We start from the raw sequence: 24,714 nt of genomic DNA, 5'->3' as shown, positions 1-24,714 counted from the left end.
GTTATCGGACAAAATTTAGCAGGAAGCCTTTGTTAGAGAATATTTGAGTGTGTGATCAAATTTTTAAACAAAGAGGTGGATTTTGAGGATGATATGAAGGAGAGGGCAGGCTCAGGGAAAGGGCCTCAGAGTTGAGGCCTGATTTAGTTTTAGTTTAGAGATGGAGCGTGGAAACAGGTCCTTCGGCCCACTGAGTCCGCGCCGACCATGATCACTCATACACTGATTCTATCAGAGACACAAGGGACAATTTATAGAAGCCAATTAATCTACAAACCTGCATATCTTTGGAATATGTGAGGAAACCGGAGCACCCGGAGAAAACCCACGCGGTCACAGTGAGAAGATAAAAACTCCATACAGACAGCACCCATGGTCTCTGGTGCTATAAGGCTGTAACTCTACCACTGCGCCACAGTGCCCCCTTGTTGTTTGATGGTATGGGCAGCGATGGTGGGGTAAGGGAATTTGAGGGATGATGGTGTGTAAGGCTGAAGAAGCATGCAGAGACACGATGGACACAGACATGAATGATTTAGAAACAGAAATGAAACCTTTGTAGTCATAATCATATTGGGAATCAGTGTTATCTGCAGAGGGCTTGGTGGTAGTGCATGGGGTGGGGGGGGGGGTTCGCAGTGGTGATGGGATGTGATGATACTGTCTTGGGTGATCTTATAGAGATAGATGAGCAAGTCAGCATTGGAATGCTTGTGCGTGGAGGTGTGGATGAATGTTGCTGGAGCAATGCATTTGAGGTGGGGGGTGGAGACATACATTGTTCGAGAGGTGGAAACGTGAACCTTTCATGTCCAGTGCTCACATCCCCTCTTTCCCCAATCTCCAGAAAAGCCCAGCTAAGAGGACAAGTTATTTGAAGTAAACGATTTTAAATGCCAGGAAGTTGGACAAAGCCAGTATAAATCTAATAAATGGACATTAAAAAATGCAGATGCTAGAAATCTGAATTACAAGCAGAAATGCTGAAACACACAGGCAGCATCTGTGCACTTTCCATTCTTTACATCTGTATTAACATTAGTCAGACCATATTTTTTGTCACATTGTGGACACGTCACTTCCTCAGGAAGGTGAGTGGTTTGGGAAGGATCAAAAGTGCCTGATGGATTGATTGAAAGATCAAGCATGGAAACAGGCCCTGCAGCCCACCGAGTACATGCTGACCATCGATTGCCTGTTCACACTAGTTCTAAGTTATCCCACTTTCGTATCCACTCCCTGCACACTAAGAGCAATTTACAGAGGCCAATTAACCTACAAACCAACATGTATTTTGTTGCGGGCATCTATGATTGCAACAGCCTGAACAGACGGGTGAAACTCTGGATTGTTCTCCACAGAGAAGCGTGAGAGTAGACTTGTAATTGTTGAAAGTGAAGGTTTTCAAAGTAAAAAGTGTTTTCAGTTACAGAAGGGCTAATAACCAGAGGAAGCAGACTTAAGCTAAATGGCAAAAGAATTGGAGATAGCATGAGAGAAAACTTGTTTCCACATTAACTGGTTAAGATTTGGAGTGCTTGACCCAATAAATTAATAGAAGCAAGTGAAATGTAGCCTAATTGTCCTTCAGCAGAGCTAATACAGATCAACTGTATCAGCCTTTGTTGCTACGCTATTTAATGATTCTGTGTTCCATGCAGAATATATAAAAGCCATAAAACCTGTTAGTATGTCCGTGACATTTGACCATATTTTTGTATTAGCGCCCTGAGTAAAGGTCGTGGCCATTGTTCAGAGACTGTGGCAAGTCTGACATTCTGTCTGTTAATTGCTTCATGAAGAGTCAGACCTCTGATCGGTTGGAGAGTAAACAGGAAACAGCTCTTTCCTCTGAATTCACACGACTGATCCAGTAACTGTGGCTCGTCAGATTTTCTGTTTGCTGCTGTTGGTGGTGGACCTGGGTTCCTGGCACTGAAGGGCTAACGGTCCCACAGTGTTTCCTCTTCACCTCTGCACGTAAGCCCAGCATGTGTTTCACATTCTCAAGGGTGTCAGGCAGCATTTGCAAAGTGGAGGCAGGGAGAAAAGACTCATTTACAGAGTGCCATTTATTACCAAATGCCACCCCAAAATAGTTCTTGGTCAATCAGGTACTATTGAAGGCATAGTAAGGAGAAATGTGACAACCAATTTTTATGTCGGGGACCATTATGAACCTAGGGCTGATCTGTTCAGTGGTGTTTGCTGAGAGGCAACTGTTTGGCCAGAACATTGGGGAGAACTTCCCTCTTCTTAATTGAAGCTAGGCCATAGCTGCAGTTAAATCACTTAGCTGAAAGACAGTGGCACTGATGGTACAGTGTTCTCTCGGTACTGTGCTGAAAATAATCACCCGGATCTTGTGTCCAGGTTCGAGCAGACACCATTTTCGTTCATGGGGTGTTAGTCCAGCCGATAGGAGACCAAAGGAGGACCCGGCGTGGGATACTTTGTAACTTTGTTGGCGCCCTTTATGTGGCGACTCTTTGCATACCTTGGGTATGCAAAACTAAGAATATCACTGTGAGTTATCACATATGACAATAAAGTATCGTTCATTCATTCATTCATTCATTCATTCATTCATTCATTCATTCATTCATTCTCCTTGTAGATGACTTTGGGGTGAGTCACTTACATCCAGCCTTTGTAGGAGCCACAATTAAGTGGCTGTCCAGTTATAGGAGTCTGGTCATAAGAAATCCATAACATTGAATGTCAAGAATAATTGGAATTAACATGGATTTACTTTTGATCTATCCTTGCATCCGGGTACATATGGCAAATGTTGGAATCTTTCCCAATAAACACTACTCACAATGTGGTCCCCACCTTTGAACTGCAGTGTGAGCATCCCCCTACACTCATATTTCCTACGTTGCATCAGTTACTCAATTTCAAAAGTAGTTCATTGGCTGCAAGGAAATCTAAGAGGTCCCAAGATTACAAAATGAGGTGCTGACATACATACTTCCTTCCCTCCTTCCTTCCCTCCTTCAGCACTTCCTCCTTCCCTCCTTCTGCACCTCCCCTCCTTCCCTCCACCTTTCCTTCCCCTTCCCCTCCCTCCACCTTTCCTTCCTTCCCCCCCTTCCCTCCCTTCACCTTTCATTCCATCCCTTCCTTCCCCTCCCTCCACCTTTCTTCCCCTCCTTCCCCTCCTTCCTTCCCCCCCACCTTTCCTTCCTTCCCCTCCCCCCACCTTCCCCTCCTCCTCTCCACCTTTCCTTCCTTCCCCTCCCCCCACCTTTCCTTCCTTCCCCTCCCTCCACCTTTTCCTTCCTTTCTTCCCTTCACCTTCCCTTCTTTATCCTTAAGTCTGTCCCGGTTTCTGTAGCTCAAAGAAATTCTTGTACCTCAGTGCTACAGTTAAGAATGAAATCTTTGCAACATTCCATTCCAGATTCCCGATTTCAATGCGCCGTGTTTAAGGGAAATGATTTGCTGTTCCAGGGGCACTGTCTGTGGATTAACGACGCCAAGTCTGTGACTCAGCATCAATTCCTTTGTTTCCATCACGTTGCTTGTATGCTTCTTCCTTTTAGTCACCAAAAAAAGACGCAGAGTTCTGGAGAACTCAATGGGCCAGGCGGCATCTCTGGAGAACATGGCTAGGTGTTGGTAGATACATATGAGGAATGGTCTTGACCCGAAACGTCACCCATTCCTTCTCTCCCGAGATGCTGCCAGACCCGCTGAGTTACTCCAGCATTTTATGTCTACCTTTGATTTAAACCAGCATCTGCAGTTCTTTCCTACACATGGCTCGGTGATGCTTCGGGTCAGATTCCAAGTCTTTTTGTTAACCCCTTGTTTCTACATTCTTCCTTTTGGTTGTTCATTGTTTTCCAATTAAGTAAGGAATCCTTCCTCGACGATGTGGTCACAGGTGGCATCTTGGGCTGGGTGAATTTATGGTGTTTCATCCTGTGATCTCCCCTTGCCAACTCTCCCCCCTCCTCCTCCACAACCCCCACCAATCGTTGCCTGTTGGCGTCTGCCAGCCAGCCTCCCACAAGCTAATTGGAGACTGAACGCTCTCTCTGTTAACTGGGTCATTTCTGTCTGTCAATTAACCTTCACTTTTCAATTTACACAGTTTAAAAAAAAAGGTGTTTGGAAAGTTTTAGTTGTTTAAATGCCCCAATGATGCTTTGGCCAGAATAATCTTCCACTTGTGGTGACCAGGGTAATTCTGAAGGGTTGACAAGCCGCAAGGTGACATTTAAGACCCACGATCTTGGGTGTAGTTGTAAGCACTGACAGCGCGTTTAATCTCCAGAGTCCCTTGAGTTAAGGACTGGGTATGATAGCTGGTTCCACTTGCTTGTGTAAAGAAGCCAAGAGCTGTTTGGGGACTGGTTGATTCTTCACCCTTTTTACAAATATAATGGCCATTCCAACAGCATAGAATCTCTGAGCTTGCCACTTGTCACACTGGAGGAGGCTTTAGCATCCATTTTGTTTCTATGGAGCAGGTGTGGCTTTTTTAAAATCTCAAACTTCTGGACAAGACGATTGAATGCTGAGTGCAAATGAGAGGAGTAAGTAGGGAGAATCCATGGCCAATAAATAAAATTAAATAAACTACATTTACGTGCCTTTTGGTTTGGATGCCATATTTATTTTTGTACTTTAACTGTTTTTAATTACATAAGTTAATTCCCAGCTATATTAGAGAAGCAGCTATACAGGTTGTACATGCCATTTCTCCATTGTGCTGGGCGTTTGCACAATCTGTTTAATCGGTCCCAATCCATTGCTCTTGCTTAGTAGCCCTGTTTTTCCATCACTTTCAGTTTTCTCCTGTGTCCTTCAGGAAGCTATCATTGAAGGACTCAAAGTGATGGAGTAACTCAGCCGGTCAAGCAGCATCTCTAGAGAACAAGGGTCTCCACCAAAGATATTCGAGGAACAAGATAGACCACTCGACCCTAAAAACTGTAGTATGTCATGACGCCATTTTAGTAGGCAGAAACTTGCAGAAACATTAAAAAAGAAAAAAAAGAAAAATCTGTGAATTGATAGATGAGATATATTCTGCATTTTATTGGTATCATCACACATACTGTTCCCCCAAAACACTGATTACACTGTGAGAGCCATAGCGAATGGTGGGTTTTGCCTACTAAAATGGCTCCTTTACGTTCGACACTTCAGTATAGGCGATTTCAACGGAGTGGTCCATCTTGTTCCTCTAGTATCTTTGGTCTCCACCCAAAGCATCACCTATCCATGTTCTCCAGAGACGCTGCCTGACCTGCTGAGTTTCTCCAGCACTTTGTGTTCTTTTGTGTATTAACCAGCATCAGCATCCCTTGTTTAGTTTAGATTATAGTTTAGTTTATAGTTTAGTTTATAATATAGCTTACAATTTCATTTACAATTTAGTTTATAATTTAATTTATAGTTTAGTTTCCTTTAGTCTATTGTCACATATACCAAGGTACAGTGAAAGGATTTTGTTGCATGCTAACCAGTCAGTGGAAAGACAATATATGATTACAATCAAGCCATCCACTGTGTGCTTGACAAAGGGAATAATGCGAATAACGTTTAGTGCAAGATAAAGTCCAGTAAAGTCCAATCAAAGATCGTCTGAGGGTCTCCAATGAAGTAGATTGTAGCTCAGGGCTGCTCCTTAGATGTTGGAAGGATGGTTCAGTTGCCTGATAATAGTTCGGAAGAAAATGTCTCTGATTCTGGAGGTGTGTGTATTCACACTTCTGTGCCAATTTGCCTGATGGGAGAGGGGGGAAGAGGTGAGTGGCCAGGGTGTGACTCTAGTTTAGTTTAGTTTAGTTTTGTTTAGAGACACAGTGAGGAAACAGGCCCTTCGGCCCACTGGGTCGGCGCCAAACGGCAATCCACGCTCATTAACACTATCCTACACACGCTATGGACAATTTTTTATTTACCAAGCCAATCAACCTACAAACCTGTACGTCTTTGGAGTGTGGGAGGAAACTGAATTTCTTGGACAAAACCCTCGCAGTTCACGGGGAGAACGTACAAACCCCATGCAGACAGCACCCGTGGTCAGGATTGAACCTGGGTCTCCGGCGCTGCAAGCGCTGTAAGGCAGCAACTCTACCGCCGTGCCACCGTGCCACCATGCCACCGTGCCACCGTGCCACCTTATCATTGAATCTGCTTCCACCATTCTATCAGCCAGTGCATTGCAGATAATTACTGTTTTCAAGAAACATGTTCCTCTTTTGCTAGATGTCTTCAATACGTGGAAGCTGGGCCTTCCGCCATTGGAAACTTCTCCCTGTTCACTTTATCAGAACCCTGCATCATTTTGACCTATTGTAATTTTCCAAGGAGAGCAGTTGCAATACCTCCCAGCATCTCCATATAAACTGAACTCTTCCTGAATATTTTACGAGGAAACTCTATTATATCCTTTCTTTAGTCTTTGTCATTCTTCCTAAAATAGGTGTCTGGAACTGAATGGCATAATTCATCCGAGATCTAAACTGTGATTTATAAAGGTTTTGCCAAAATGTATTTACTTTTTGTGCTCTCTGCCTTTTTGTACAAAGCCAGGAATCCCTTGTACATTTTAACTCCCTAATTACACTTGGCAGCACCTCCAGAATCCATGCTGATAAGATAAGGCTGTCCCACTTGCCTGGCAGCATATCTGTAATTGTTTCTTAAAAGTGCGGCGATTTTATAAAGGCATAATCTGATCGGATGATTTCCAGCCTCTAGCACGGCTGATTGATGCCTTGTGGGTTCAGATGATCTGTGCAGGGTTGTTGAAAGTGAGTGGAGCATGTCAATAGTATTTAATGCCTGCATTTTTAGAGAGAGTTATGCCCTTTTTGCCCCTTCCAATTCCCTCAGATGGCAGGACTTCTGTGTGAGCCAAGATCTCGTCATAGTCCATGTGAGATGCCTCCAATGTACGCGCGTGCCTGTCAATTGACGGTTTTTCCATTGTGTCCCTCCCTTGGTGAAAGGCCTGGAGGAAGGGAGAATCAGGGGGAGGAAGAGCCTCCTTATGTCTTCTTTTCATGGAACAGCCAAAGGTCGCTGACTTCATCGAGAACGAGGTGGAGCTGGTGACGCCACCTCCATTCACTGGGCTTGAATGTGGGAAGATGACGAGTGATAGTATTTTGGGAGCTTGAAACGTGAAAAGAATGCCTGGAGAAGATATGAAAAACCGATCCACCGTGGGGAATTGAGAGCAAAGGAACAGAAAATTAAACTTGGCGCCAGTCTGTTTGGGGGAGAAATTTGGTATTCTCTCTCCCTCTCCCACAACTGTATGCTAGTGCTCCTGAAGCTTCCTAGAGAGTGATAGCTTATTTTGTAGACAAAGGTTACAAGGAACAACTTTGGTAAACGGAGATGAGCTGTGGAACAGCTAAGAGATAATTGAGCAGCAAAGCAGACCTGAAGGGATGAATGGACTCCTAACTCCTAACCATTTAATGATGAGTGTTGCCCTCTGAATGAAAGTGCTACTACAGTCAAAGGATGTCAAAGCACCCATTGGAGGTTAAACTGGAGATAGACACAAAATGCTGGAGCAACTCAATGGGACAGGCAGCATCTCTGGAGAGAAGGCATGGGTGATGTTTTGGGTCGAGGCCCTTCTTCAGACAAACTGGTACGGAAATCAGCCACCTGTGACAATTCAGTGGTTCCCCTTCAGTTCTAGAAAACCATTAGTCAAATAAGAGGAAAATGAAATTGTTCTCTATCTTTAAAGCAGGAAGTTGCAACATATCAATTCATTGGTACTGCTGGCAATTGAACTGGCTAATTTCATACTGTTAATTTCCTTTGAAAGAAATGTTGTTAAGTCAGTTTCTCACATAGGTAGTTACCATATAAGGTCATTGTGTGAGTCAAAGGGTTCGAGCAAACGAAACTGGTCAAAATCTGGTGTCAGAGAGATAATTAGAGCACTGAAATTCAACTAAAAAATAGACACATGGAGCTGGAGTAACTCAGCGAGTCAGGCCACATCTATGGAGAAAAGGATTAGGTGACATTTCGGGTTGAGACCCTTCTTCAGACTAAGTGTCGGGGAGAGGGAAATTAGAGATATAGGTACATAGAACAAATGAATGAAAGATATGCAAAAAGCAATGATGATGAAGGAGACGTGGAACCCACAGTGGTCCATTGTTGGCTGCGGGGGAGGGTGAAACTCCACAGGACGACAGTGATACTAGTAAGACAACTGGGGTGGGGGAGGGACGGAGAGAGGGGAGACGTGAAAATTCAACTGCTCCTTGAATATATGGAGGGAATGGATTATTTGGAGAAATGTCAAATAAGAACTTGCACTTCTATCAGTTGAATTTTCTAATGCACTGCACTGTCGATTAATTGCTTTAGCAGTGCATAAAATGATTATTGAATATAAAATGAAAATAACAGCAGATGCTGGTACGAATCGAAGGTATCACAAAATGCTGGAGTAACTCAGCGGGTCAGGCAGCATCTCTGGAGAGAAGGAATGGGTGACGTTTCGGGTTGAGACCCTTCTTCAGTCTGAAGAAGAGTCTCGACCCGAAACGTCACCCATTCCTTCTCTCCAGAGATGCTGCCTGACCCGCTGAGTTACTCCAGCATTTTGTGATACCATCATTTTATCAGATCTCCTCTCTGCCTTCTCTCAAGACAGCAATGCCAGCCTCTCTAATCTATCCTTGTACCTTTAGCAAGGAGATGTGGAGACATTTCTTTAGTCAGAGGCTGGTGAATCTGTGGAATTCTTTGCCACGGAAGGCTGTGGAGGCCACATCCAAAGAACCATTCATCCAAATGCATACAAATCTTGCTTAATTGTGCATCTGTGACTCCGCCCCCAGTTTAAAGGCACATAATTATAGCCACAAACCCCTTCATTTTTATTGAATCTTTCAAAACTTTCAATACGCTTCAAAGAGCTTTGCATGCAGCAAACTGCTCCAAATGTGCGGTGACTGTGCTAATGCACAACTTGTAGCTCGAATAACTCATCCTGAATTCAGCACCTCCTTAATGCGGTGCTACCTCAGTATTGCACTGGCGTACCAGGCTACAATGTGGCTCTCCATCTGTAGAGGGCTCTGCACCCATACGTTTGACTCTGCTGTTGACTGAACACTTGTCGTACTAAAGATAGACTCAAAGTGCTGGAGTAACTCAGTGGGGCTCAGGCAGCATCTCTGGAGAAAAAGGATGGGTGACGTTTCGGGTCGGGACCCTTCTTCGGACTGACCCGTCCACCAGCGGGCTGCATCTGTCGACCCACCTGAGTTCCAGGCTCAGCTGCAGGCTCCCCAGCCTCCACACTGAGGACCTGTCATACCAAACCTGGTCTGCTTTCTACATGTTAAATAGCATGCAGAGTCCTTTCATTTAAACTCCTTTTGATTGGCTTTTTGGGAGTCTAGGAGGAATGAGTGATCTATGACCAAACCTTTCTTTCCTGACCAGCAGGTGATTGGAGTACTCAGTAAAGAATACATCCCCCAAGGAACACGCTTCGGGCCATTGGTTGGCGATATCTACACCAAAGACAATGTCCCAAAGAACATAAGCAGAAAGTACTTCTGGAGGGTAAGTAATCCAAGCAAACAGCAACTGGATAACTGGAGTCAAATCTTATCTCTGTACCACCATGAAAAGAAGAATTAGTATTTATATAATGCCTCTCACATACTCAGGAGATGCCAAAGCATGATACAGCTTTTATAGTCATTATTCTTGAACATAGAATAATACAGTCACAAAATGCTGGAGTAACTCAGCGGGACAGGCAGCATCTCTGGAGAGAAGGAATGGGTGACGTTTCGGGTCGAGACCGTTCGTCAGACTTCGACCCGAAACGTCACCCATTCCTTCTCTCCAGAGATGCTATCTGTCCCACTGAGTTACTTCAGCGTATTGTGTCTATCATCGGTTTAAACCAGCATCTGCAGTGCATTCCTACACATAGAATAATATTGTATGTGTAGGAAGGAACTGCAGACGCTGGTTTAAACCAAAGATAGACACAAAAAAGATGGAATAACTCAACGGATCAGGCAACATCTCTGGAGAAAAAGAGTGGGTGACATTTCGGGTTGAGACGAGGGTCTGAAGAAATGTCACCTATTCCTGGTTTACACCGAAGATAGACACAAAATGCTGGAGTAACTCAGCGGGACAGGCAGCATCTCTGGAGGGAAGGAATGGATGATGTTTCAGGTCGAGACCCTTCTTCAGTCTGCAGCCTGACCAGTCCCAAAAGCTGCCAAATGATTTCCTGACTTGTATTCTAATGTGGGACGTGGGTGTGAATTTCTGCCAAGCTCTTTCCTGCTAATAGCAATGACGTCGATAATCCCTTTTTATTGCCATCGGTTAAGGTGAAAGTATTAGTCAGGATACCTGGTGCGCTCTCATGCATTTTGCCAAAACGGCACTGACACATCTTTTCTTATCAATCTGAGGATAGATAGGGCCTTTGAATTTCTGACTCAACTGGAATGCCGCCCTGAATGCTGAAGATGTTTGCATTATAAAGACGGAGTGGGAACGTGCTTCTGTTGACTTTCGGAACCTCCATACTCTTAATGTTTTAGACACCCATACTGCGTCTTACACATTTTTTGGGTGGGTTTTGTTGGGGTTGGACAAACATGTCTCCCAGATCTTGCGCGCACAGCGGGACTTGAATTTAAACCCTCGGGGGTTCAGATTGAGTCCGACTGAAGAGTGAACGACACTGTAATTTGATAAAACCATGAAGACACCTGTGTGTTTTTTAAGCAAATGACCTACAGAAGGTTGAATGAGTGGAGTGGGGAGCTATGTTTATGGTGTTATTCGAAAGTAACCTGGAGTATTATGGAGCCAGGACTCTAATCAAGTACTATCGACCTTGGGAGACCTGAGGGTAGACGGTAGCATGGGATTCATGAGATCAGCAATTTTTATTTTCAATTGAAATTGTGCGTAATCTCTTTGGAAAGGGAGGCGACTGTCCAATGATGTATTTTGAGGTTTTTGTGGTATTGGAGGAGTTTGGCAAGGCTGAACTGGAGACGTCTTTTACTTTGGGTGAAAGTTTACAAATCACGGGTTAAATAATGAGGAAGTTAGAGAGGGAAAGTAAAAAGGAGCTTTCCTACGCACTGAGATGTGGAAATTGGTTGCCATAGACGTTCCTCCTGTGTTACTGGGTTCAGAATATGTGCGTTCCTTCATGAAGTGAAGAAGGGCTGAAGGAGATGGAGAGAATCTCCATCTCTCCATCTGATGGAGAATTTCTGGCGCTCGATGACCCCTTTGCTAAATGTACTAATGAGTCTGGGTAGCACGGTGGCACAATGGTACAACTGCGGCCTCACAACGCCAGAGACCCGGGTTCGATCCTGATTATGGGTGCTGCCTGTACAGAGTTTGTATGTTGTTCAAAGATGCTCAAGTTTGTCGTTTAATTGGCTTCTGTAAATTGCCCCCGGTGTGTAGGATGCGAAAGTGGGATAATATAGAACTGGTGTATGGGTGATTGTTGGTCGGCATGGACTCGGTGGGCCTGTTTCCATGCTGTACTCCAAAAACGAAAACTTTAAAAAAGCAAAGGCTGGCCAACGCAACTAGTCATCATTGTCTCCAATAGCAATAAAAAAACAAGTGTCCATCAATGCTCCCTATAGCATTCATTGGGAGCATGGCGCATCTTCCCAGCAGTTGTCGTGGTTTTGACCTTATCCTTTCATCGGAAGGCACCTCAGGCAATGATGGGTCCTTCCCATTAATACTGCTGAAGTGTAGAGGAGCTCAGTGACATTCTTTCATTCTGACCTTCAGCCTGCAATGGGCCTCAAGCAGATGGGCAAGAATCATGAGTCTTTGAAAATGGCACCAACGTTGGCATTGATCTAATGATCCAAAGGGTTTTGAAAATTGATTTATCAGTGAGCTTCCTTTCTCCAGAACAGGTAGGCCCAGGGCAGGCAGGGTATTCAGCCTTAAACCATGAGATGGGACTGTGGTTTACAGGGAGATGGAGAGAGGGGTTGAGGTGGGTTTAAGTACTGCTAAAAGGTGCGTTTGATGGTTTTGGTAGATGTAATGTTGAATGATATGGGAGGAACATGTTGGAGATTATGAAGAAATGGCATGAAGGGGTAAAGGTGGAGGTGAAGCGAGAGCTAAAGTAGAGGTGAAGTGAGAGCTAACTTTGAGGTAAAGAGGTGCAAATTAGGACCATGTAGGAAGGCGGTGGGTCGAAGGATTTGGGGAAGGTTGAGAGATGGATTTGAGAGGAGATGGGGTTTAATGCTATGGGTAAAAGTGGAAAGTAAAAATTAAGGCCCCTGGGAGAAATGGGGGTGCGCTATAAAGGAGCGTGAGGCTGAGGGATTTATCATATCATATCATATCATATACATACAGCCGGAAACAGGCCATTTCGGCCCTCCAAGTCCGTGCCGCCCAGCGATCCCCGTACATTAACACTATCCTACACCCACTAGGGACAATTTTTACATTTACCCAGCCAATTAACCTACATACCTGTACGTCTTTGGAGTGTGGGAGGAAACCGAAGATCTCGGTGAAAACCCACGCAGGTCACGGGGAGAACGTACAAACTCCTTACAGTGCAGCACCCGTAGTCAGGATCGAACCTGAGTCTCCGGCGCCGCATTCGCTGTAAAGCAGCAACTCTACCGCTGCGCTACTAGGAGGAGATATGTTGGAGAAAGATGATTAAATGATGGGTTAATTTGAATAGTTTACAGTCTTCAATATTTGGGAGAAAGTGTAACTGTTTTCCATGAAGAGTGGGCTGACATAAAGATGTAATCGGCCCAACCTCTCAATTGGGAAATATGTTGGACTTGCATTGCGATGGCTTGATAAATAGAAACCAGGGCGGGGAAGGGACTTTTTAAAGCATCATTACGTTAGCCTTCAAGGAATATGAAGTGTAACTTGTTCTTATTAAACCTCCAGCATCCTGCAGGGTAGGAAGATAAGCGGACGTTGATGTAGAAATCAGCCTGCCCTTTGTGTCTGACTCAATCATAGTTTCGTTTTCCTTTCATAGAAACATAGAAACATAGAAAACAGGTGCAGGAGTAGGCCATTTGGCCCTTCAATCCAGCACCACCATTCAACATGATCATGGCTGATCATCCAAAATCAGTACCCCGTTCTGGCTTTTCCCCCATATCCCTTGATTCACTTAGCCCCAAGAGCTAAATCTAACTCTCTTGAAATCAGTCTTGAGCTGGGGTAACTCAGTGGGACAGGCAGCTTCTCTGGAGAGAAGGAATGGGTGACGTTTTGAGTCTAGACCCTTCTCCATACAGGTGTGTGTGTGTGTGTGTGAGTGAGGGGGGGGATTGATTGGCAGATGGGCGATATGGTTGGCATTTAGAGAATATAGCAAAGGTTCACTAAAATTGGTTCCATAGTGATTTTTTTCACAAGAAACCTGCTCATTGGCAGCCTCCAATCCCGACAAATGACCATCTTCATCTGAAGAAGGGTCCCAACCTTAAATGTCCCCTATCCATGTTCTCCAGGAATGCTGCCTGACCCGCTGCATTACTCCAGCACGCAGTGGTTTTTTCCAAAATCTCCACAGTACATTTGTTGACACCAACATGGTTTAGAAATAATTAGCTGAGAAAGCCCAGATAACATCTAATAATTGAAAAATAAAAAAAGACTGCAGATGAAGTAAATCTTAAAATTAAAAACAAAACTGCTGGAAATACTCAACAGAGCAGCCAACATCTCCCTTGAGGAGTATACAACTGATGAGAATTGCAGGTCTTTCAGATGGACTTGCTCCCTGTCTCCTGCATCCCGTGACTCATAGAGTTACAGAGTCATAGAGAGATACAGTGTGGAGACAACTGTGCACAACAGCCAACATGTCCCAGCTACACCAGTCCCACCTGCCTGCGTTTGCTTCATATCCCTCCAAACTTGTCCTATCCATGTACTTGTCTGTTTCTTAAACGTTGGGATAGTCCCAACCTCAACTATCTCCTCTGGCAGATTGTTCCATACACCCACCACCCTTTATGTGAAAAAGTTACCCCTCAGATTACTATTAAATCTTTTGCCCTTCACCTTAAACCTATGGTCCTCAATTCACCTACTCTGGGCAAGAGACTCTGTGCATCTACCCGATCTATTCCTCTCATGATTTTGTACACCTCTATAAGATCACCCCTCATCCTCCTGCGCTCCAGGGAGTAGAGTCTCAGCTTACTCAACCTCCCCCTATAGCTCAGACCCTCTAGTCCTGGCAACATCCTCATAAAATAGTGAAAGGTACGGATAAACCACTCCATGGCAGCCAGGGTGTGCCCATTGCTGCTGTTCAGCTGGTCAGCTGGGGTGTATATTTCTGAGGGCCGAGACACTCCTCAGATCCGTGTACTGTACAAGAAAGTGCAGGCCGCTATGTTGATGAAGCTTAACACAAAATGCTGGAGTTACTCAGCGTGCCAGGCAGCATCTCTGAAGAAAAGGATTAGGTGAAAGGAATGTGTTGACCGAAATAATATTTCATACCAAACTTCACACTGGGCAGCTCTGCCTATAGGTATGAACCACCATAAGGTTGTTTCTTATATACCTTTGGCTATTTTCATGATTTGTTTTGCAAGACTCATAATTGAACATTTACTTTATATCTCGCACACGTTTGGTGCACGATAAAAGGGTGAAATTCAGTTTCCAGGCATGTGTTTCATTAAAGGGGTTTGAAGAAGGGTCTCGACCCGAAACGTCACCTATCCATGTCCTGTCAGTATGGGTGACGAGCTTTGAAGAAGGGTCTCGACCCGAAACATCACCCATTCCTTCTATCCACAGATGCTGCCCGTCTCACTGAGTTACTCCAGCATTTTGGGTCTATCTTCGGTGTAAACCAGCATCTGCAGTTCCTTCCTACACATGCTGAATTACACCAGCACTTTGTGTATTAACTACCATCTGCAATTCATCGCTGGCCGATCTCGTCCTCTGGTGGCAGGTTGTGGCCAAGAAAGCTACCTGTTTCCCTTTTCTTCCTCTGAGCAATACCTACAATGGGGGTGGGGAAGAGGGGGGTGATGGAGGAGGGGGGATATAAGTGCTAATCCTGGAATCGATTGATCTGAACTCCAATATCCACCCTGCCACTTTACCATCTCCCTTGGACCTGTTTATCTCCATTTCAATGACACCCCAGGAAATGTATTTCCTTTTGCCATTTTCATGTTTTTAATCAAGATCTATTATAAGCACATTTCTTTCCAAAGTACCACTTCAAGAATTATTTTCTGTTTTAACTGTTCATTTGTTGGTTTCATCTAATTCAACTTCTCCTCTGTGATACCCAGCCTCTGTAAATTGCCCTCTGGTGTGTAAAGGTGTGGGTGCGAACGTGGATTACAATGCGATACGATATATGTATCCCGAGGAGGGAGATTGATCTGCCAACACACAAGATACAGGAAACATGAAATTAAAGTGACTAGTGGAAAGGATTGGGGATGTGCAAAGATTGGGAAGGGAGGGAGGAGGGAGGGGGGTCAGTCTACCCCATCACAGAAGGGAAGGAGTTGTACAGTTTGAGAGCCACAGGGATAAAGGACCTCCTGCATTGCATCTTGGTGGGACCAGTCTGTTGCTGAAGGTACTCCCCAGGTTGACCAGTGTGTCATGGAGGTGCATTGTCCAAGATACTCCGCAGTTTGAGGAGCATCCTCCCCTCCAAGACCACCTCCCATGAATCCACCTCCGGACACGATAAGAAGAAGACCTCCGGACGACACGCAACAAGGGCGGTCGATGGTAGGCGTGGACTCCGTGGGCCGAAGGGCCTGTTTCTATGCTTGCATCTTTCAAACAATCACTCCCCCGCGTTTGAAAGTCTGACCCAGTCATGATCGGATCTGCTGATTGTCCAAATGATGAACGCCGGACGGACGTGTCGAAGTCGTCCGCCTTGACTCATTTGTTGGTTCAATACCAACTCGCAGTGCAAATTTAATATGATGCAAATGTTTACAAACTATATATCGACGGGAAATCGCTTCCAGATTTGTCGCCTACGCATTCCTGGGCTCAGTTTACACGGAAACTTCCTGGATTTTGATTTTTTTTTCAAACGTTATTTTTGTGAAGGGGGAGTGGTATGCAGGTCCATTAGTTGGGGTCACCTCTGGCCTTTTACAAAGGGGGTTCTGGTAGTTAGTGGGCGTTAGGAGGTTGGGCGTCTATATTCGCATCAATGGCAAATTGGCGGCGTTATGTAATTCGGATTCCAACTCTTTCGATACATCACTGACTTCTAAACCTCCGCAGTGAATAATTGCTACAATTCATCCTAGCTTGGAGGGGGGGGGGGGGGGGAGAGACATCCGAAGTTATTGCAGCGATGCGTCCGCCCGCACCATCACCTATTGCTTTAAATAGACTGCGAGACTAAACAGGGAATGTTCAAAGGGATACGAGTAACCGTGAAGCCTGCGGCGACGTCTGTACCAGGAATGAGTATGACTTTGGAGAAGTTCATGGGAACTGATTTAAAACAACAACAAAAAGTTTGGTATTGACGATCCGAAACTGGTGTGATTGTAAAACCGTGCTTGAGTTGACTAGAACAACGAACGAGCAGGCTTCCTGGGGGCTGGGAATCTGACGACCATGTATGTCATCTCGCGTAGGAAGGATACTGCAGATGTTAGTTTGCACCGAAGATGGGATCAATAACAATGCTGGAGTAACTCAGCGGGACAGGCAGCATCTCTGGAGAAAAGGAATAGGGGGTCGAGATCCTTCTTCAGACTGAGAGTCAGGGGAGAGGGGAACTCGTGGTCTGAAAGGATTACAGAACAAATCAGAGCCTGCGACGACGACCCAGGAAAGATGGAGCCCACAACGGTCCATTGTTGGCTGTGGAAGAGGTGATAAGGAAGGAGCGCGAACAGTGAACACAGCCTTTCCTTGGTCATTGGTGCCAGCTCAGATTGTTCTGCACCTTTTCATATCTCTAGCTCCCCCCCCCCCCCTGACAGTCTGAAGAAGGGTCTCAACCAGAAACATCACCTATTTCTTTTCTCCAGAAGTATTCACATTCTAGCCTGATATTGAGAACTCAGGCTCACATTCACTCAGACAGGAAATTTACAAAAATAGGCCATTCCACCCTTCAAAGTGTAAAAACGCACACCTCCAGATTCAGGCACACTTTCTTCCCAGCTGTTATCGGGCATCCAAACCATCCTATTAACAAGTTGAGAGCTGCTATCTACCTCATTGGAGAATGATGGACTATCTTTAATCTGACTTTACTGGACTTTTTCTTGCATTAAACGTAATTCTATTTATCGTGTACCCCGGTAGACATGACAGTAAACTGAACAAACCAGACTGCCGTAAAACGAGAATGTTGCCAATCTACCAAAGGGACTCGAAGTGCTGGAGTTAGACACAAAAAGCTGGAGTAACTCAGCAAGACAGGCAGCATCTCTGGAGAAGTCTGAAGAAGGGTCTCGAACCGAAATATCACCCATTCCTTCTCTTCAGAGATGCTGCCTGTCCTGCTGAGTTACTCCAGCTTTTTGTGTAAGTCTTCGGTTTAAACCAGCATCTGCAGTTCCTTTCCACACAAAGTGCTGGAGTTACTCAGTTAGTCAGGCAGAGTATCTGGAGAACATGGATAGATTCAGTTTTAAGCGGAGACGCTTATTCATCTACCACTCTTTTTGCATTCTATCTCCATGTTTCTCATTTCACCTGATATTCAGAGCTCTTCCTCGGTTTCTATTGCCACTCAATGTCTCCAAAGCCCCCCAGGGTAGTGAATTCCACGGATTCCTCACTCTGCTGCAGCAAGAAATTCCACCTCACTTCAGTCCTGAATGACTACTTACATTATGATTGAGACTGTGTTCTGGGTTCCTCAACCCTTGGGAGAACTCCCCACATTCCACCCCAGTGAGTACTTGGTGTGTTTCAATTAGGCCCCCATTCTTTGAAACTCCACGTAATAACGGACTGGTCTACTCAACCTCTCCTCCTATGACAGCTTTCTCAACCCAAGGACCAGTTTAATGAATCTTTATCTTTCTAATAGAGGCAGTATATCCTCTTCCTTGGGTAAGAGGAGCATATTGAGTAGGGTATTCCAGGTTTGACCACTGTAGTTAGAACATAGAACATAGAAATGCATAGCACAGGAACAGGCCCTTTGGGCCTCAATGTCTGTGCTGGACAGGATGCCAAGATATATATAAGACAATAACTGCAGATGCTGGTACAAATCGAAGGTATTTATTCACAAAATGCTGGAGTAACTCAGCAGGTCAGGCAGCATCTCAGGAGAGAAGGAATGGGTGATGTTTCGGGTCGAGACCCTTCTTCAGACTGATCTACTGGTCTACTCAACCTCTCCTCCTATGACAGCTTTCTCAACCCAAGGACCAGTTTAATGAATCTTTATCTTTCTAATAGAGGCAGTATATCCTTCCTTGGGTAAGAGGAGTATATTAATAAGTTATTCTCACATATCTGCAAGATAAATTATTCTCACATGTCTGCACTGCACCTACCCTTCCATTCCCTGCATATCCACATGCCTATGTAAAAGCCACTAACATTCCTGCCTCCGCCACTACCGCTGGCAGAGCGTCTCAGTCACACACCTCTCTGCAAACTTGCCCAGCACATCTCCTTTAAACGTTGCCCCACCCAACGCTCGAGAAGCTTGATAGCTCTCACCCACCACCCTGAACCAGCTCGGTATGTAACCTCATTTCTTGACAGTTGGAGATACATTATCATCAATTAAGTGAGAATATTCCATCACACACCCGACTTGTACCTTATGGTTGGTGGGGTGCCTTTGGGGCATCAGGAGGGAGGTCAGGCACTAAAAACGTTCTCATCTTCTGAGGCCGCCCTCGTGAACAAGGATGGCCTGCTTCCCCTCCAGTTCTGTGGGGTCTGAGGTGGCCGATGTGCCCAATGTGGTAGAGCAAGAGGTATTCGACTGACAACTTCCACCCGCCACCCTGACCAATCACCCCCTCCACCAGCAGCTCCGTAGGTGCACTATTTCCAAAAATCACTGGTGCTGCTTGTCCGAGCGACTCTGACCGCACCAAGAACAACTGCAGCAGACGCATGGGCCACAAGGTTGCCAATCAAATCGTATGCAATCGTCATCTGGAAATATGTCTCTGCTGCTGAGCCCTCCTCTGTCCACCTTGGAAGTTGATTGCACGTGGATGCAAATGAGACTGCACTTATGCACGGATATTCCAATAAGGAAAGGCACAGGGAGGCTTTGTGGGGCACCAGGGAAGAAAGGTCTCGACCCGAGATGTCACCCATTCCTTCTGTCCTGAGATGCTGCCTGACCCGCTGAGTTACTCCAGCATTTTGTGTCTACCTTTGACCAAGCAGGTGATCAGGATGACAATGACCCATTTTCACCTTGGGATGAATGGGCAGTGACCTGGTGGTACTGGTTCTGTAATTCTCTGACGGAATGCTCAAATTGCTACCAGCCATCAATGTATCAATTAACTTCATCCGAGCATCATATCCACCTCTTATCTTTTTCTTGAGAAACCTTTACCTCCAATTCTGATCGTTTAATAATTGCCATTTTGATAGAGCCTCAACTGGCAGACGCACGTTGAGTTAGGAAACTCTTAATTATCCTCCATGAACTTCCCAAAAACTTTTTTTATTCCTGTCTCTCCTCGTGTATCACATTCCTTTAAATGCTTTAAAGTGTGATGTGGCTTTTGACCTTCTGCCTAATATTCCTTTGTACGGCCCTGTGTGAAACTTTGCCGAAAGTGCAATGGCTGAGTGTGCTTTGCTACCTCGAAGATGCTCTTAGAATGCTACACATTCTGTCTGCTGCACTGCGAAATCTCCTTAGAGATGCTGTTGTTGCTTCAGTAGAAATCAGTGCTGTTTGAATATTGGACCAGCCTTGGTGAAAGTTGGTGGTTGTGGGATCTGAATGGAGTTCAACCCTGGTCGGTCCTTGAGACCTCTCCCATGGTGGAGTCCAGCTCCGTCTCCATGGGACCTGTGCTTTGGTCAGAGTAGATGACATCGGAGCGGCACCTGGTTTAGGTTGATGTGAAGGTTAGTGCCCATGGCTCTTGATATCTGAAAGACCTACACCACAGTGGAGCTAGTGCCCATAGCACCTATTCCTGAGATGGTACATGTATGTGCCACCTCTGTGGAATTGATTCATTGACTGTGGAGTCCAAATCAATGAATATTTTTAAGGCAGAGATTGACAGATTCTTGATTAGTATTGGTGGTCAGGGGAGAAGGCAGGAGAATGGGGTTGAGAGGGAAAGAAGGATCAGTCACAATTGAATGGCAGAGTAGATGATGGGCCCAATGGCCTAATTCTGCTCCTATAATGTATGAACTCATGACCTGCACCCCAGTGGGAGTAGGTGACCGTTGGACCCAGCCAAGAGTGGGTAGATTTTTTTTTTAGATTTTAGATTTAGAGATACAGCGCGGAAACAGGCCCTTCGGCCCACTGAGTCCGTGCCGCCCAGCGATCCCCGCACATTAACACTATCCTACAACCACTAGGGACAATTTTTTTACATTTTACCCAGTCAATTAACCTACATACCTGTACGTCTAACTGATGACAGTGAGTGACCTGGGCTGGGGACCAAACAAAAAGTAAAAATCATGACAATAATACTGAAGAAACAAGGAACACTGGAATTTAGAAGGATGAGAGGAGATTTTATCGAAACGTATAAGATTATTAAGGGGTCGGACACGTTAGAGGCAGGAAACATGTTCCCAATGTTGGGGGAGTCCAGAACAAGGGGCCACAGTTTAAGAATAAGGGGTAGGCCATTTAGAACTGAGATGAGGAAAAACTTTTTCAGTCAGAGAGTTGTGAATCTGTGGAATTCTCTGCCTCAGAAGGCAGTGGAGGCCAATTCTCTGAATGCATTCAAGAGAGAGCTAGATAGAGCTCTTAAGAATAGCGGAGTCAGGGGGTATGGGGTGAAGGCAGGAACGGGGTACTGATTGAGAATGATCAGCCATGATCACATTGAATGGCGGTGCTGGCTCGAAGGGCCGAATGGCCTCCTCCTGCACCTATTGTCTATTGTCTATTGGAACTGCAGAGGCTGGTTTATCGAGAAGAGACACAAAGTGCTGGGAGTAACTTCAGGGATGTTGGCTGACCCGCTGAGTTACTCCAGCACGTTGTGACTTTCCTTGGCACAAGTACTCTCGGCCACGGGAATGTGGAGAGAGGGATAGTACTGGGGTTTTCGGTAGTTAGTGTTGGACTACACCAGGGGAGGGGAGTCACTTCTTCTACGCCGACACACAAGGCGAGACATGTGTTGGAGGAGCGGCGCCCCGGTACCAGCGGCGCTGAGGGGTGGTCGACACAGGTCGCCCAGTCTTCCCTTCCCTGAGAAACTCCCAAAAGAAATCCGACGCAAAGCACAAACTCTGCGGTTGCGTCAGAGTTTTGTATTTCGACGATTGCACCTTGTCCAAAATTCCCCCATTCATTCCTGGCTCGTTTTGTCATTCCCTCGTTCAGAAAAGAAACAAACACGTGAAATCAGCTGTTCCTGCTTCAGGGGGGAGGCGTTGTCACTGCCCGGCAGAGAGTGGAGGCGAACCGTCCCATATACTGGGGTGGGGCGAGAGATTGTGGAAAAAGAAAAAAACCAAAGGGCGTGTAAGAGCAAAAAAAAACACCACGTACAGAAATATCCAACCCTAAGGATCGTGATGTGACCGAATCTCACCATGTGACTGCTCTTATAAAGAGCTGACTTTTCATGACAGCGTCAGTCTCATTAGATTCTGTAAACTGTCTGGAGAAGACGGGGAGGTGTGTGAGCTGTCGTACTGATAATCCTCCCACACACACACACACAGAGTCACACAGAATAACAACAGCGAGGAGTCCTCCTCGGATTACATGGAGCAGGTTGATTCCTTGTTTTTTTGGCTTTGATTGTTTTCTACCGATATATATCGATTAAAAGCAACAATTCGTCCCCCCAGTTTTGGTTTAGTTTTGTTTACGCTAATGTGATTCTCGCCGCAGGTTTATTCCTCCGGGAGACTGCATCACTTTCTGGACGGTTACAGCGAGTCCAAGAGTAACTGGATGCGGTACGTCAACCCAGCCCACTCGGCTGCCGAGCAGAACCTGGCCGCCTGTCAGAATGGCAACGATATCTACTTCTACACCGTGAAACCCATCCCGCCCATCGACGAGCTGCTGGTGTGGTACAGCCGAGAGTTTGCCGAGAGACTGAACTACCCTCCAAACGGCGACATGGTGATGCTGAAACTCAGTGAGTCTCTCTCCCTTTGGTGTTTTATTTTCGTCGGGCACGGTGGTGATTTGGTCGTGCGCTTATCTGATCAATAACCCCCACCTCCTCCTCTTCTCGAGGTCTTTCAAAACAGCGGACCATAGAAGATTTGCAACTTTTTTTCCCCCTATAAAGTTACAGGGGGAAAAAAAGTTACAGGGAAAAAGTTATAAAGTTCCCTATAAAGTGCTATCCAATCAGTCCGAAACTTTTACCTGTCCATGTTCTCCAGAGACGCTGCCTGACCTGTTGAGTTACTCCAGCACTTTGTGTCCTTTTGTGTCAACTATTTACTCCAGCACTTTGTGTCTTTTTTTTTTAGCAAACCAGCATCTGCGGTTTCTAGTTTTTAATTTTTTTTATGGCGGAATGGTTTAAACGCGCAGTTAGGCATTGATTACCCGCGAGGGTTCATTATTATTCAAGTGAATTAGAAAAGTTTGTATGTCTTCAACTGCTCCCAGCTCTTCTCCTCCTCGGGCTAACGCTAATTCCCTAATTCCCCCCGAAGCGAGTGACAAGATTCTCTCTCTCTCTCTCCCTCTCTCTCTCTCTCTCTCTCTCTCTCTCTCTCTCACACACACTCTCTCACACACTCTCTCTGACTCTCTCTCTCTCTCTCTCTCACACACTCTCTCTCACACACTCTCTCTCACACACTCTCTCTCACACACTCTCTCTCACACACTCTCTCTCACACACTCTCTCTCTGACTCTCTCTCTCTGACTCTCTCTCTCTGACTCTCTCTCTCTGACTCTCTCTCTGACTCTCTCTCTCTGACTCTCTCTCTCTGTCTCTCTCTCTCTGTCTCTGTGTCTCTCTCTGTGTCTCTGTCTCTGTTCTGCGCTTTCACCAACTATCTGTCAGTTTGTCCCAAGTTTGTCAGCCGCGAACTGGCAGTCCCAATCTGCGTAATGCAAGGGCTCGTCTTTATTATATCAGCCGTATTCGCAGCAGACGTCCAAAATAAAATCAGATTTTGTTTTTTAAACTGTTGATAGCGGGGGGTGGGGGGTGAGAGGACGAGAGGGGCGGTAACTGGTCAAGTGGGGGTAGCAGGGTCCACGGGAGATATCACGGAACAACACCGCTGTAAGTCCGGCATGCGTGGTGACATACCAGACTGGGGTAACTCAGCATCTCTGGAGAGAAGGAATGGGTGGCGTTTCGGGTCGAGACCCTTCTTCAGACTCTTAGATCAAAACAGATGATGTGCCAAGCTGGAGTAGAATCCAGCAAACCCTTCCCAATTCCGATGACAAATTCTGACCCAACCGGTTCGGATACAATAGTCCGCTTTGGTGTACCGTGACAATTTGGAATGGAAGTGGCGAGAAGATTCACATTAACTCATGAAAGTGAAATTGGTTCTATATTAGACCCCCCCCCCCACCCTCTCCATCTCCCCCGCCATCCCTCCCGCTCTGCACAAACGCTCCCGATCCACTGACATCCCATATCTCAGCGAGGTACCCAGGAGATTGGAGACAAGGTGATACCAGCAAGCGCCACTTTACGCCCCTTTCCATCCGCACTCTGAAGGACACAAAGTGCTGGAGTAATTCAGCGGGTCAGGCAGCATCTCTGGAGAGCATGGATGGATAGGTAACGTTTCGGGTTGAGACCCTTCTTCAAAAGTGTTGGAATTAAAACCGAACATGTAGATGACACAGGGAGATTGCAAGAAGGTTCATATTTCCTGTATTTCAAAGCGAGTATTCGGTGAAACTTTGACGCAAAAAGGAGGTCTGAATGCGCGGTAATTCCTTTTATTTTAACTTGAGATGTGGTTAGTGAGATAAATCTTTAACAAAAATAATGTACAGTTTCAAATAGTTCTCCCCCTTGTATTTTGTTCTGCAGCTGGATGCAGGGCTGAGCCTTTTAACCACTTCAAAGACTTGTGGAGTGAGAGGGCTGATTGTTTTTTGTTTAAGAGACGAGATCAGAAGGTGTATTTGGGGAAAAAAGGATATCAATGAACATTGTGGAACTGTGTTGCTCTCTGATACCCTTTTCATTTTATTGTACCCTCTTGCTACACTGAAAGATTTCTTGATTCCTCCCCCCCACCTGTAGTCGATGAGCCTGTGGTATTTTTAAATAGGATTGATGTGTTTGCAATTGTGGCACATCATTCCCTGTCTGGTTTGCTGAAATGGGGGATTGGAGCAGAAATTATCCAAGAACACTTAGGTAACTTTTAAATAGAACCCGTTAAATACAGGTTGGTCTTGCCTCACACTGACCAATATCTTATAAAAGCATCTGCAGTTATTTTCTTATAAAAGGTTTGGTAAAAATGCATTGGTAAAAATAACACACATCAGAAAGTTGTGA

General features: G+C 45.5%; 1 protein-coding gene across 2 annotated transcripts in view; it reads left to right on the top strand.

Moving 5' to 3' along the window:
* Positions 1-24,714, top strand: part of LOC144606737 (PR domain zinc finger protein 1-like) — a 42,522-nt gene that overhangs the window by 5,413 nt on the left and 12,395 nt on the right. Inside the window, exons 2-3 of one of the 2 annotated variants that reach the window (XM_078423072.1) lie at positions 9,454-9,576; positions 22,100-22,352. In XM_078423072.1, the coding sequence (XP_078279198.1) occupies positions 9,454-9,576; positions 22,100-22,352 (376 nt within the window). Of the gene's footprint in view, positions 1-9,453; positions 9,577-21,851; positions 21,980-22,099; positions 22,353-24,714 lie in introns of those variants that run through there. The other variant, XM_078423073.1, reaches the window with a different exon arrangement.

Source organism: Rhinoraja longicauda, chromosome 27 (genome assembly GCF_053455715.1).
Source record: "Rhinoraja longicauda isolate Sanriku21f chromosome 27, sRhiLon1.1, whole genome shotgun sequence".
Classification (NCBI taxonomy): Eukaryota; Metazoa; Chordata; class Chondrichthyes; order Rajiformes; family Arhynchobatidae; genus Rhinoraja; species Rhinoraja longicauda.
This window is presented reverse-complemented; position numbering and strand designations above follow the sequence as displayed.